General features: G+C 35.9%; 1 protein-coding gene across 2 annotated transcripts in view; it reads left to right on the forward strand.

Annotated features, from left to right (window-relative positions):
* msraa (methionine sulfoxide reductase Aa) overlaps positions 1-16,270 on the forward strand; it is a 100,264-nt gene that overhangs the window by 57,712 nt on the left and 26,282 nt on the right. For both annotated transcript variants that reach the window (XM_006625759.3, XM_069179685.1), the window contains exons 4-5: positions 4,012-4,116; positions 6,036-6,142. In XM_006625759.3, the coding sequence (XP_006625822.2) occupies positions 4,012-4,116; positions 6,036-6,142 (212 nt within the window). The remainder of the gene's footprint in view (positions 1-4,011; positions 4,117-6,035; positions 6,143-16,270) is intronic.

Below are 16,270 nucleotides of genomic sequence, written 5' to 3' on the forward strand. Positions count from 1 at the left end.
CAATAATATGTCTACTATGGTTCCTGGTTTTAGGACTCTTTAACAAATTGTCTCTTTTCATTTTGCAGAGCATTAAGTTCGGTTAAGGGGTTATGTACTGTAAGGTAAGGCAGTAAAATTGGCAACAATGCAAACATGATTCAAGAAAGAGAGCAATCACATTACAACGATACAGAACTATATGAACTCCCATGGATAAACTCACTTTAGGCTGTTTCATACCTGCAAACTCTACCACCTTCTGAAGTATTAAGTGCATAACTGCCCATAGTTTATGAATCATGGGAACACATTTTCATGGGCAATAATTTATATGCATACCTTCAAATTGAGTCTTTTCATTGCTATGTTTATGAGAAAATGAATCTTTAGATCAAATTGCTCATTGTTTTCTTTTTTTTTCTTTTTTTTTATCAGCATGCTTAATGGAAAGCTGGCAGATACTGTTACAACTGTCTTCACTTTGGCTCCTAATGGTTATGCATAGCCACATTCCTACATATAATAAAAAAATGCATTTTACATTAAAAAAATGTTATTTTCTTATTACAAATATCTGTTAAAAGAAATTGCTCTGTATATGCCAAATATCAGTATTGTATGGCTAGGACCCCAACATGTTTTAAATCCTCTCATCTCTTTTTGTTTTTATTGTCTTGTTGTCATAATTTTAATTTGCCCATTCTGTACAAGAGGGCTGTTGAAGGTATCATGTTCCTGTAGGTAGCAATGAAACTGACCCATAGGTTACTCTTTATTACTTTTTTAATATAAGCACTATAGATCTGCCAGTGTACACAGGTGATGTAGCTTTCCTTGTGGCAGAGTAATGATAAATGTTAATGGCAGATGGATCTCATTGGGAATGCATTTGAGGTTTTCTGCCTTTGGGCCTTATTCACATTTTTATAAATATCTGCATTTTATCCCCTTTAGACTTCAGTATGTACCTTGTACTTATAATACCCACCTGGAATCATCAAATGGTTTAATAGCTTCCTAGTATTTCTTCACCTGCTTTAAAGAATGATTGAATCATATAGATATGGTCCTTATACAGGTACATGCCTGCTTGCTGAGCCATTTCTTATGTTGTAATGTCCACAGTGGCTGACAGGAGAGTTTTTGCCAATTGGGGGAGCAGTGTGTCTGTCACTGGAGCCGTTGTATCCCCAGATTAAAAATAACAGATGTCTCAAACCTTGTCATTTAAGCCGTTTTAAAAGTGCATCAAATGTTTTTATGAGATTGGCATAAACTCTTGGTTTTCTTTTCTTATACTGGGAAACTTTCTTCAGATACCTGTGAAGCTCTAGAGGATAAATACATTCAGCAAAGGTTAAACAAAAATAAAGCCAATTTCTGCTGCCTCATCTTCAGTTCAGGGCGCTGTTGAGGTCTGCCTATAAAGCACTTTTTAGGGAATTTTCTGTGTGAAGAGTGCTAGATAGATCCAACATTTTATTACTGTTTTTGTAAAAGTAGTGTGAGGGGTACCCAGGGTATAAACTTCATGTTTCATGTTTAAAAAGCTCAGATGTAAATTAAATTCTCTACATCAAGGCATGTACAATACTTCTAAAATAGAGAAATTAAAAACTTTAAAATACAGCATGTAGTATTAGTAATTATATGTATGTAACTTGATGGCTAAATGGTAGTATTTTTAGTGGTGTGTTTTCCTGACCAACAGATATGCTTGGATGTTAGAAGCATTATGCCAGTAGATACAATATCACCATGTCTTACATTCTAGACCTAGATTTGATTAAGGCTCTTAAGTATAAGACTGTATTTGAAAAAGTTTACAAAACTGGACTTTATGAAACAATAACTGCACGTTATTTCATTTTCAATGTTCTCTTTCCTAGTCCTAACCATAGGCTGAACCTTACCCCCTCCCTCAGGGTCAATAACAATATTTTTATAACTGTTTATGATATCATTAATAACATGTTAATCGATTGCTCAAACACAATTATTAGGAGGTTTTTTTTCCTCAATATTCTGAAAATAAATAATAGAAATAGTAGAACAGTAAAGTAGAATAGTAGAAAGTAAATCTGTGAAGTCAGTAGATATTGGAGAAGTGGAATAAGGTCAGAAGAGAGAACACAGGAAAGCAGTGTATGATTTTACTCAGCTTGTCTTATTCCATTATAGTTTACCAATATTGATCTCAAGTGTCATAAATTTAACCCCTTCCCTTCACTGGAACAAAATTACCATAGAAATTAACTTCATAAAATTGATGGCTTAATGAAATTTATTGTTTTACTGACTTACACTGACTTCCCTTGCTTTAATGTAGTAATACATTTAAATTGTTATCAAATGTTTAATACTCAAAGGATTTGAGTTAATTAAGCCAAAGAACATCTTTATCCATAACAGCACAAGAAGGACTGAAATACAGCAAGCTCAGAAGTGGACATTTTGGAAGTGAGCCTTTCAAAGTGAAAGTAGGAAAATGTGTGGACTCATTTAATACAGATTTCCCGAAAGTTTTTTTAGGTGTGAATGAATAAGTTATTGATGTGTGTGAGTAGGTTTCATGTTATTCCTTACAACCAAGTTACCAAAGTAATAGTTGTGTCTATTATTTTTAGTGTGACAATAATCATGACAATATAAGGCAATGAATGGTGTGTCATGTAATATTTTATTTTGACTGCTTTACTCATTGTACCTATAAGAGAATTTGGTGACATTTTCTTTCCCAAAGCAGTTCTCTTCAGATTAAACACAAATGGATGGTGGAGGAAAATGCATTTTGAAATCTTGTCCATGACAACATACCCCCTCACATGCCACCCACACTGTGTTTTGCTGCGTGCCAAAGTGTGTTTTACACTATTTAAATTGTGCAGGTCTTTTATTTTAAAGGCTTGCTCATATAATCTGTTTAGTATTTGTTACGCCTAGACTAAACCCTCCCCATTGCTTTCTTAAAAAATCAGAATTGTCTGTATAGAAGAAGCTATGGGCATGCTGGTGCAACACTGGTTACCATTGCTGCCTCAAAGCACAGTGCCCCTTGATTCTAGACCTGGGGTGCTTTGGATGTTCTAGACCTTTGGAGTTTGCATGTTCTCTCCATGTTCATGTGGGTTTCCTCCGGGTGCTCCAGTTCCCTCCCACAGTCCAACGACTACATCCAAAGGCCCCAGTGTGACTGTGTGTATCTGTATCTGCCTTGTGATGGACTGGCATCCCCTCCAAGGTATTACCTTTCCCTGCCTTTCTGCTTGCCAGGATAGGCTCTGGCTCTGGATGAAGCGGTTAGAAAATGGGTAGATGGTTACAAGAAATGTTTTATGTACATGTAAGAAAGTGCGGGTAAAAGAAAATGTATTTATTTTTAAAAATCAAAGAACACACACGATTTGTGTACATATTTTGTATAGGGGAAATATTAAATGTTGTCCATTATATTTTCATAGATTAGTGTTTAACAACTTTATTTCTATACTTTACAGCCTATTGTACAGTATCATGCATGTTTCGTCATTGATACTATGGGGGAAGTTCATTTCAAAACAAGAAGGCAGTATAACCTTACAGTACTCATAATCCTCCATCTACCATCTCAACTTCTCTTCTACCCTCAACCTTAACTCTAACCCTATCCTAAGGCTGCAAGTAATAAACTAATCCTATCCCTTAATGTAACCCAAATCCTAAACTAACTACTAATTATATACCAAAATCATACTAAATACTGTGATCCTAAATTAACTCTACCTCATCTTTAAAAATCTATCTATAACCCTACTCAAACTAATTTTAAACTCAGACTTTCTATACCTCTTTCTCTTTCTTTATCACAGTCCTACCTGTATTCTAAAACTCACCCTAGTGCTAGTACTGAACTGGATCTTACCCGTAACTGTAAGCCTCCCTATATTTAACCTCACCAGACCTGAGACTAACCCTATACCAAACCTTAACTGTTGATTTATTAGTATTCCTAGCCATAGACCTAACCTGAACCTTACCTGTATTCCTCAGGTAAAACTGGACATGCAGAGGTTGTTCGAGTTGTGTACCAGCCTGGAAAAATCAGCTATGAAAAGCTACTGAAGGTGTTTTGGGAGAGCCATGATCCCACACAAGGTACAAATTATATGCAGTCTTGAGGAATGAGAGGAATTTTGATTGAATGTCCGTGTGTGTATCAGGGTTACAAACAGAGGGATAAAGAGAGAGTCTGTGACTCAACTGTTAGGTTTTTTTTTAATTCTGTGTTATCTTGTTCATCACCCCAGTAATTTGTTTTACTTGATTTGAAACAGAAAAAAAGAGCTGCCATTTTTTACTTGTAGTAATTAGGGGTTTTGTTGGCAGTTTAATACAGTTATATTCAGAATCAGAAAGAGAAGGGCATAATAGCAAAATCCCAAACAGAGGTATAAAACATGATTTGCTTTCATTGATTTTTTTTCTCCCTTTCCAAATGCCTTGAGATCTGGGGCACAGAAATTCACCAAGAATATCTTCCTGAACTCCTAATCTGTGCCTTTTGGTATTCAACTCACATATCCGAATACAGCAAAGGTTGTCAACGGATTTGATTAAAAATACACAGGCTGACCTGTCCTTATTAAATCTCTTGATTTGGAGGCACTCGGATTGATAAAAGACGGCTTGTGTTGTGAACATACATAAAAACATAGAATTTCCAATATCGTAAGAAAATCTTCTATGATCTTATTGGTTTCATCTCAGTTATCACACATGAAAAGGGCTACTTGTGTTATCTAGTGCAGTTAGTCTTCTTAAATGCATTTCAACACTTTGCTGGAGGAGATTATGTAGATTGAAATGAATAGGAAGAGAAGTAGTACTGTATTACCATATTTCACAATATTTGCTAAAAACGAGGAAGATCTTTGATTTATATGCATTACCAATGCCCTTGTTTTGAATCGTATTGTACCAAATGCAATATTACAATGTCACTTTTAAAAGAGGAAAAAAAGAGCTGTGACACTACAAACCTGCACATTTCTTCACAATACAGTAGTTGCAGATCTAGGATGCCATTCAGTATGTAAATATCTTTGTGGATAATAACTTAATAACTAAATTGGGGCATTATCATGTATTTCTAGGTCATCTCACTATTATCCAGCCAATAGGTCATTCAATAGTCCCTCACTGTGCGACTTCTTTGTTAATTTATTCATCAATTGTCCTTCACCTGCTAGGCTTGCATAGTGGAGAATTGTTCTTTCCTTCAAGATTGTTAGATGCCATTTGTAAGGTTTGATATTTCAAAGGTAAAAAAGTAAAGCAGGGGGCTTGTTATCTTTCTCCCCAGGCAAGTGCTTGTCTGCATACATCCTGTCTCTTGTTAAGGTCAATAATCATTTTCTATCAGGATTTTATCATCAAAGAAGATTAAGCTCAGAGCAGTGAAATAATTAGCCGTGAGCACTTTTTGATCAAGGGAACTGTTCTTTGATTATAATTATATAGAGTTTTTTTTTTTAGTTTTCAGGTAACTTTATATTTGATCGACTGTGAATTACTGTAGTTCTCCCTCGGAAAAAGGTAGACATTTCTAAAGCGGTGTTTAAAAAAAAAAGATTTATGTGGCTCACAAGATTAGTTTCAGTGGAAGGAGGGGTAAGAGCCAGAAGGTGACATGATAACAGGTGCTATTGTAAGATGTATTTAAGTTCTTACAAATTGAGAACTGACTGCTCTGTTTCAAATCTATTTGAATATAAACTTATTTTTATTTTTAGTTGGTACAAGCACAGGTCACAACTATTCTGTAAAGCAGCTTTTCCATTCTCCCTATTTTCCTGATGACTGAATTATAGAATTTCCTAAATATACATCATCAAATATTCTTTGAAACAAATGAATTCAATTAATGTGTCTTATTTACATAGCTAAAACCAATATGTGACTGAGATTACTGGATTTATCTGGAGTTTTGATTTGTCCTAATTTATTATACATTTTTTTTCTTACAACCACAAGTGCCGTAATATAATTCAGCACTGAATTCTCGTCTTGTATAGGAATGCGGCAGGGCAATGATATAGGAACACAATATCGATCTGCTATCTACACTTCCTCTCAGGAGCAGACAGATGCAGCTATCAGGTCTAAAGAGGAATACCAAAAGGTAATTTTCACTTTTGTTTTTATGTTAACTGTCTATTTCTAAATCTGGAATTATGCATCTCTTTTCCATGTACTGTATATGTCCAAAGGAAATTCTGACTCTTGCAGACTGAATGGACAAAGCATTGAAACTTGTATCTTGTATCTTTTTGTATGTTTAAATAGTTAAATACTATTTAAACATACAGGCTGATTGCCTCTGTGATACAAAAGCTCACTTTTTCTCACTTAGCCCAGCCTTCATACAGTAGTCCTGGTCTTGTTGGTAGTTTTGAATCCAAGATGTTTTACTGACCTCTTAATTGAACCATTTGTCTGATGGACCATTTCAGTGGTATTCTGCTCCTACAAAGGAGAAGCTTTCAACATACTTTTTAATTTTTCCATGTAAAATAAATTCTACAAAATATAAATGGTAAATTATTATTAGTCAAATTACGAAATCAAGAGCTCAGCAGGAACAAACACCAACCACACACTGGGATCATGTAATCCAAGACTGGAAAGTCTTACCCTATAGCTTGCAATAAAACAGTCACACTTGGCCTTAGCACTTGACCAATATTAAGCACTATTCAGGTTAAACAAATACACTCTCTTGGGGGCATTTACTCTCAATAGACTAAACTTAGCATTAAGGCTGTATTTTGTAGTATCCTGGACATGTTAAAGTTACAAGTAATAGGTTTATTCCATGCTGAAACGAGAAGAAAGAAAACACAACATTTCACTTCTTCAGGTGTGAGCACGGCCAAAACGTTGTGTTTCCTTTCTTCTGTTTTCAGCATGGAATAAACCTATTTCTTGTTCCTTTGCAGCCTATGCATACTGACGCAGCTCCCCACCTGAACTACTTCATGTTAAAGTTAGCCTGATATCTATACCTTCTCAAATATATCAAGATATGGATGTGGATGTGTGGGATTAACCTCAAGTGATGTGTAAAATAGTTTAATGCAAATTGTTTACAAACTGCAGGACTATGACTACTGTGGTCATACAGTACTGTAGTAGCTAAAATCATAGAAATGAGTTGGTTAAATTAAAGGCTACAGTAAAACACAATCATTGGATTGTTATTGCAACAAGAATTCACAAATTCCCTTTATGTTTAGTTTCACCTGTTTACTGAAATATTTAGGGTTTTCATTCAGATCTATAGGTAAGAGTTACGAATATTGATAGATTAATGGCCCTCACACTCAAGATCAAGCAATTTCAATTTTCAACAAAACAGAAAAAGCAGAGACATATACTCCAATCATACAGTATTGATTGTGCTGCAGAGTTTTTTACTTGAGCTGCAGGGTTTCTTTTTGATATTTGTTCTGAAATGATTTGCTGCACAATGTAATTATCAGTAAATGGATTTTGATTCTAGATAGTATGTTCCAGTGGTTTTCACTAAAAGGTGTACAGTACAAGATTAATCTAGAAACATGAAGGAGAAACTCTTCCAAGGCGGTTTCTGTAAAGATTTCTCAAAGATCATTGTTTGAAAGTTTGGAATTTGAGGAATTTGAGTACTTTTTTTCAAAAACTGTTAATATGCACTTTACTGTAGTATGCCACTATAAAAAGCAAAGCAACATACTGTAAAACACAATGAAATTAATGTAAATGAATCAGTTGCTTCATAGTACTGTAGAGGCACTCACCTAGTACATACTTTGTTGAAACCATGACTATATTGGATTAGAGTGTGTGCTATACCATGATACACTTACAATGACAGCTTTGTTGTCTGTTGTGCCACTCTTAAAACAGTATATCAGTCTCTCCATCTTCACTGCATTGTCCTTTATGGCAGCAGTCACTGGTCTGTCCAGCTGTTCAGACTATTCATTTTCCATCACCGAGCAGTTTCTACCAAATTATTCTGTCATTCTCCTCTGAATGTCGCACAGTTTGACACCCCCAACAAAGACACAACCTGGTCAGTCTTCTCTTCTCTAACACAGCACGTTTGTAGTGACACAACCATCCATCCAGCATGACAACCAGAGAATTGAGAAGTAAGTGGTCAACCAATAGCATGTCAGAGAACTTTTTTCAGTAAATCCTAAAAACAAAATAGGCATGAAAGGTTTCTCAAAGCCTTTCAACTTTACTGCTGTTGTGAATTAATCAATTTTAACTCAGAGGCCAATGTAGAGACCTAAGTCCTAAGTCCTTTTTTTCAGCCTTATTCTGCTGTTAATGTACAGACTGATGGAAAGTTTATGTAAAAGATTCAGTGTAAGTAAGGCAGTTTCCTTCTTTATGTATGAAATGGCTTATGAAAAATTTGGAGCAGGGTAGTTACTCACTGCAAAAAACAAAGGAAGTAAACAGGTTAATAATTGATGCTTCACCACAAGCTTGGAAGCAGATGTAAAGTTCCATAATATAGACAAGTAGTAGATAAACATTTTTTCTTCTTGTTCCAGTCAAAGCTCAATGCTAATCATCACATAGTGAGCATGCATCAAATCTGCACCATCTACATAATGCATATGCTTCTCTTTAATTGACAAGGATTGCAGGCAAATGTGGATTCCCTTGGTGAATCGAAATGGAGGTAGCATTTCCTCAGTAGTGCAAACAGGAAACACAGGGTGGTACACACTGAAAGCAGTAAGGTTTTTATGTCTTTGTGTATGTGTGGAGGAAATTGAGCCTCAGAATTAGCAGAACCTGTGTTATACCCAGTTGTTTTGTTGGACATAAAGTCCAGAGGCAGTTAATTGTGGAACAAACATTGCAGTTGACAATGGCAAGAAAGTCACAGTTTTACATTTTCAAAAACTGGACGATTACAGCATTAAAAGCTAACAGTCATCATCCAGAAGTAAGTTTAAGTATGTGCAAAAGTCTGTTTAAATATGTAAAATAATTGATTGTGTTGTCTTAACTGGATGTATGAAGATTAAATCCTTGTTTAAAAAATAACTTATTTTCACTTATTTTCAATAAAAAATAACTTATTTTTATTCCTATGTGATTATATGCTCACACAAGTCCTTTCAGTGTAAATTATTTCATACTGTAATGTAGTGATGTTTATATAAAATTTTACATGCACTACTTTAAAGACATTTACAAAGACTGAAATTCAGTGAAAGCAATCCATGAAATTAATAAAACATAAATTTCACACATTTGTGAAAAAATGTTTTAGCTCTATGATGATCTTGTATATAAAATAGACTAATGATGTTTGAGGTTCCTGAATTATTGATTTGTGTTTTACAATGTGAAAACCATGGATCTGGTCTCAGACCATCTCCACCTCAGCTCAGCGATTTTTCCTATCACAGAGGCTGAAACCCACCCTTAATGCAGAACTGGGGTGTACTACCACCTCTTTCCAGCAGAGGCCGCAATGAATACGTTCTCTCTGCATAGACGCATTGCAGACAAACAGTAAGGCTAATGTTATAGTGAGTCATGTGTCCCGTTTAATTGAATAATCCCGATTTTTAAAAGATTGTAAGCACTACGAAGATCAGAGAAAGTGTTGTGATATTACATAATGTGAAATAGACAGGAAAAGAAACAGTTCAGTCCTTTTCACGTCTGTGGCTCATTTTTATTACTCTTTCACATGATCATTTTTATTTTTCCTTTCACAGAGGGAACCTTGACATATTTGTGCACAAGAGCATATACGTGTGTATTTATGTAGTGGAAAGCATTAAAAATGCAACAAATGTTATTGTTTTCAATAATAATTTGTTACATTTTTAATGCCAATAAGCACAGTACATATAAAGGCCAGCCCATACTGTAATGCTGTGCAAAACTAACACATGCAACATGCTTCACTCATGTGAATTTCATTGTTCTTTTGGATCAGCAATATGATGGCTTCTCCATTGCTGAGACAGCTTGCACAGCCTGCCTTTGATTTTCATTTTGTGTTCCGCTTTTAATAGTCACCACCATAAATCTAACAGCATCAGACACGGGATCAGACAAGAAAAAGCACCTGTTTTCATCCTGTGGATTAGAAAAGGTCTTTGCAATCATAGTAACCGTGGAGAATACTGAGGCAGCCTTTGTTAGCAAACTGGTTTATTCGAAAAGCACTGCTCTTCAAAAGTCCTTCAGTTTGACTTTCTTTACAACATCGCAGCAGTCCAGCAAGGAGAATGCACTGCAGAGCTCCTCTAAGGTCAAATCCATCTGCAGTGCTCACATTCCTTCCCAATGACAGAAATAACTGTAAAAGTTTTAAAAATTAATTAACCGGCTTTAGGTCTCTTCTTTCCCAGCCCCAGGCTGGATATAGTCCTGCGGCCTCCAGCTCTCATTTGTTATTATGTGTCCTTGTGAGTCTCTGTATAAAGTGGTGGTGTCATGTCTGTTTGTTAAAGATATACACAGCACCGCAGCAAGTTCCTCTCTGTTTTTACCTCCATAAATATGTACTACATGAACTGTTTTAGCTTGTAAGGGTTTATTCTATTAAACAAAGCTAACTGTTCAAAGGTTTTAAACAAAGTTAAAGTTGAAGGGAATTAGATGAAACTGACTGACTCAGATGTTATGAAGCACACAAGTAGATTAGCACAAATCTCTATGTGAATCAGTTTCTTGTGAACTGATTTTTGTTGTCGCTGTGCGGCCTATTTATTTTGTGTCCTGTAAACTAGAGTCAAACTTAGGAGAGGACTGCAGGCAACTCTCCTCTGTGAATTATTATTAGTTTTTTTAGTGGTACATGACTGAGCATGGTAAGAGCAATCTCAGTACTACTGAGAGCTAATGTAGCAATTTTGCACTACATCTGTATTTGCTATAAAAAATCTAAACAGAATTTTTAATCGACCCTGATTAGTATCAGACCAAAAAAGTCTTGTCGAGAGGCTCATGAACTCACCCAGGAACAAGAGAGAAAAGCTAGGTTTATTTTTTTCCTCACAGTACAGTAACCACTGCTGATTCTGATGGAAGTCACCTGGCTTAAACTCATTTGTCCAGTGATCAATAACTCAGCGGCACCAATTGATCAACTTTCCTGGATACAAAGAGATTCAGTTCTGGTTTTGACATCAGTATGTGCATGCCCACAGGTTTCATAACATTTTGCCATTTATGTGGTGTGAAGTTGAAATTGCAAGTTGTAAATTGCTCAGAAAAAGAAAAAAAACATGGTATATACAGTACATTATGCCATACATGAATAAACAGATGCTTGAAGGAGTCCAAAGCCAAATCTGAATCCACAGGGTGAACAATGCCAATAGTGTTTTCCATCTGTGTTTTTATCAGCTGTGGTTGATGAGAGATTAAATTAGTGAATAGCAATGAAAACACCATATTGTTTATCCATTGTTAAAAATACACTTGAATTGGAAAATCAAGTAAAAATACTTTGACAATTTTTGCAGATATCAAGCTTGTAAAAATTCCTGATTGAAATAAGATCTATTTCTGCCTTCTTCGTCATTACGTCCAGTCTGGCATAATGATCATATCTCAGGCCTTAGAGCCACATTTGTGTATGCGGTTTGGGACAGCAGTAAATGCAGCTTATCACTGAAAGCTGACTGACAAAGTCTAATAACTTTTATTTATTAAACTCTGGATGAGAAAAGCTTGAAAGCTGCTGTTTGAATTTCATGGAAATATAAGAATGCTATATACAATTGCTGTATTTAGCAACCACTTTAACACAGTAATGGCGAATGCCGTAAATGCTCAGTCATTTACAGCGTGCTGAAGCTGTTACAGGTCTCCCTCTACTGGTAATAAATGGCAACATGCTTTTTTTGTCTCTTTTCCATTGTCTGCTTTCTCCCCTCCCATCCATTTCTCCCAAGAAGACATCTGCTCAGCACCACTGCAGAGCACTAGGCCCTGTCGCCATGGCAACAGGCTAGGCTGTCATCTTCTGATTGGATGAGAGCCTGAATTAAAAGGCTACCAGGGTTGGAGGTCATTTGTAGAGTGCCGCCGTGCTGCCGTTTTAATCAGTTGTTGACCCTTGCTTTAATGAAAAGGATGTCAGAAGGCAAGGGTTAATAAAGGCTGTGGAGGCTGGCAGCTGCGTCCATTATTGAGAAGAAGGGGGGTGTAAGGGGTAGAGAGCAGTCGGTTGTAAGTACGGGGAGCCAACAGAAACTGAAAGGTCAATGTCATTACAGCTTTTGTTCCTAGGCTATCTGCTGCTAGCAGAAATTCTAGGCTTCAGTGCTCTGATTTAAAAAAAAATGATTATGGTTGAAATATAAAAAGAAACATCACGAGGGTACAAGCAAGAGGCACCACAGGATATGGCTCTGCCAAGCAGCCACGGCAAGTTATAGAGTACACGCAAAGAGCACACCCCTGTACACGAGCTGGCCTCGCACTGTACTTTTAACAATTTTTAAGAGCAGCTTTATTTGTTAAGCTCACGACCTTCCGTGGTTATTGTCCAGCAGGTCCTTAATGGATTGGCCGTTAAAATGACTAAATATTAAAACACATTTCAGCTGCTGCCTTCATTAGCTATTCCAGGTTACAATGAAATAGTGGCTCTTTGAATTATATAAATGTAAAGCAGTTACTGCCTACTCTGCTAGGATAAAATTTGAAATTGAATGACGGGATTAAGGTTTATATTGTCTCTTTCTGCTAATCTATCAATGGCCCTATGAACATTTAGTAATGATGATGTAAAGATTATAAAAATACTTTTGTGGGTTCGTGAGGCAAAGACTGCTTCATACTGATTTGATTTTGCAGACAAGATGATTCTCAATGACAAGGAAAAACCCTAAGAAAGCCTCTCAGTGATCCATATAAACTTGAAAATGTTAAGATTGGAATGCAGTTCGGTGCGGGGAAGTCTTTGAAATAAAAGAGAAATCTCATTGTAAGTATTAAATGACAATACACTGTAAAACAGTCCTTTTCTTTTAAAAGCAGGGTATTTAGTATGTGGGTTTGTGAAACAAGTTTTTATTTCAACCCAAGAATAGCTCCATATTGTTTTTCTGCCTGTTTTTTTTATTACTGTTGTTAGCTAATGAAATCTCCTCCTGGTTTACTCATTCAGGTTTAAAGATTCAAGTTTGGGTTTAAAGAGACCATCAGCTTTGTAGCGTGTTAGTCCAGATGCCTTTCACTGTATTCTATTTACTGTATTTAAAAACTGAAAATGTACAAGCTGTGGAGTGAACAAGCTTCACACAATGACCTTAACACACATTACTGACCTTTGTGTTGCTTATGTGATAACATGAATTTGGTTTATTTGATTGTGTCATCACACTTGGACATGGACCAAAAACAATTTCTAAAGTGACTAAACTGCAGCTAATGTCCTTTGGAGACAATATAAGTGAAGTGGTTTTCCCTCTCATTCTGGGAAAAACTTTGCTGTATGGTGCTCTGCAGCTTGCAGTGTTTGTGCATCTGAAGTTTTTGTGAATTTATTCATTCTCTTCACTTTGGTTTTCTTTTTTTTTGCCAGCAGCAAAAATTGATTAAAAGAAATAATGCTTATTGTAGTTGAGATATATACTATTTCTAGGATTCTCTGTCCTAGTGACATAAACCTGAATTAATATCCCCTAAATAACGTGATTTTTTTATTTGTAAGTATAAACATAATGACCTTTAAAATCAACCCAATCTATATCAACCCCCTGATCTATGTCAAAAACCACCTTTAAACTGGGTTTTTTTTTTAAATTATTTTGACTTCAATTCAAACCCCAACTTGAACATGAGAAAGAAAACACTGCCTCAGTCTTGGACTGAGTTGAGCCTCATCTGTAAGTGATGGCAAATTTCAACAGACGTACCACAAGAGGCCACTGTACTCCATTCTTGTGTGAGGAGAGATAACAGCAAACACATCTTCTGTCACAAAAAATGAGCTGCTCTTTTTCTGTCTGGAGTTGGAATAATAGGATGTGAGGTATATCCACGTATATTATTATCTCAATTAAGATGTTCGAGCAGACTGGTTGTGCCCTTGAGGGTTACGTATGTGCTGTACACTCGGTACAGATGTCTGACAAAAAAAACATTTGGTTTGGCAAACCAATTAAGTTTATTGCTAATATTTGAAGGATTGAAAATCTTTTGAATTTTCTTTGTAGGCTATATTTAAGTTTAGTCATTCTAGTTTTCCACAATTACGAACTAAGGAATGTCCATGATTTAGGTTTGGAACCCTTTTATACATTCTTCTTATTATAGTACATAGTAATTGTTAGATAGGAAGATAGCTGTTTCATAATTGTGAGACATACTCTTTTAGTTTTTTTACTTCAGTTCACCACAGTGAGGAAGGAAAGCCTTAATTTCCATATATTGTAAGTCATTTCATAAGGAAATTTGTTATATTTAGAATATTAATTTTGTAACGAAAATTGTTTATTGAAAAAAGGTGCACAGCAGCAAACAGGTATAAAAGAATACTATGACCAACTCAAGTTTTTTCAAGTCAATTTTCATATACATATTTCCAACAGAGAATTAAATGGGCATGTTATTAATTCCACCTGAAGGGTTGGCATAGCTCACAAAGAAATATTTATTCCTACCCTCTGTATTGAACCTACTCCTATTATAACACTTCTTCATGGAGGTCTGGGCTTGTTAAATTACCTTAGATTAAAGTTTTTATTGAATGAACAACTGAAAATTCATAAATCTTTTCTTTTATTAAATTAGCACATCAAAATTAATTTTCCACCTTTATATCCACCCATAGTGACTTCAAAAAGTCAACTGCATCTCACTGACTTGTAACCCTCCCTGAACAATTGCAATTATTGTGTTAATGACCAGAATTTATAATGCACTGACATGATTTTCACAACATACAAACCAATTTAAAGGGGTAAAACTATTTTTGTTGTGTAACAAAAAATAATGGAAAATAAAACAAGAAGATTTTGTTTACCGAAGTGAAGAAACTGGGGTAGAAGCACTTTTTGCAACAGTTATAGTTTTGAGTTAGCTTATGTTTTCGAGCATCACCTTTTCACATCTTTCACATTGGGGATTTTTGCCCATTCTTCCTTGTAGATTTGTACACCTCTGTCTTGACTAATGTTTTGTTTGCCTTTTTGTATTGCCTTCTCACATTGACTGGAAGATGTAGACATCTAAGTCTTTTTCATAGCCTGGCTATTTCCCACTTTGTATTCATACAGTAGCTTGGTTTTACAAGCATGCATTACCTTTCAATTGCCTACATTTAACATCATCAGCCAGGTGGTTGCTCAGTCTTTATGTAAAACTTATTTGCTGCTTCTACAGTGTTACTAATTGTCAAAATTTGGTGTAATCTGCAAACTTGATTATTTTAATCACTGTTCCAGAATTGAGATGATAAGTATAAATGAAGAACAGTAGTGGTCCTAGTACAGATCCCTGTGAAAATCCACTAATTACCATAACATCCATCCATTTTCTAACCACTTCTTCCAATTGAGGGTTGCGGGGGAGCTGAAGCCTATCCCAGCAAGCAATGGGCGCAAGACAGTGTCCATTGCAGGGCAGACACACACAAACTTGCACCGGGGCCAATTTTTACAGAATTTTCCCAGAATATCAATATGTTTTTAGACTGTGGGAGGAAACAGGAGAATCTGGAGGAAACCCACATGAACATGGGGAGAACATACGACCTCCACACAAATAGCACTTTAGGATCACCATGCTAACCACTGTGCCACCATGCAGTTTTCTTCTCATTTAAATAAATCCAGTGTTGTCTAAGCTGGTCTTAGCCTTAAACCTTACTCTGTTTTATCTTCCTGCTCTAATTTTATTAATTTTCTATCAAAACTGTTAGTTCAATGCTTTTTTCTTTGAATAATCCTAGCCCATAGTCTGCAATCTCAAGATCAGTCATGGGCTGATGCTGTTTTGTTTTTTTAAAAGGGTTTAGAAAATGAAATGTATCTAGGCTAAGATGAGTCTGAACAAAATTGCAAATGAAATGAGCACCCCTGCTCAACGTGTTCCTGAGGTCAATAATGTGCTAATGGTCTCTTGTGGGAGCTTGCCTGTGCCAGCTAACAGAGCACATACAGTGCACATTATTAACAGGTGTAACAGATCTTGTCTTGGGTAATGTGTAACGTAAGGACCTGCTCAGCATAGCCCAGACTGACTGTTAACCTCTTGCTTGCTTCAT

Source organism: Lepisosteus oculatus, chromosome 2, assembly GCF_040954835.1.
Source record: "Lepisosteus oculatus isolate fLepOcu1 chromosome 2, fLepOcu1.hap2, whole genome shotgun sequence".
In the NCBI taxonomy this organism is placed as follows: Eukaryota; Metazoa; Chordata; class Actinopteri; order Semionotiformes; family Lepisosteidae; genus Lepisosteus; species Lepisosteus oculatus.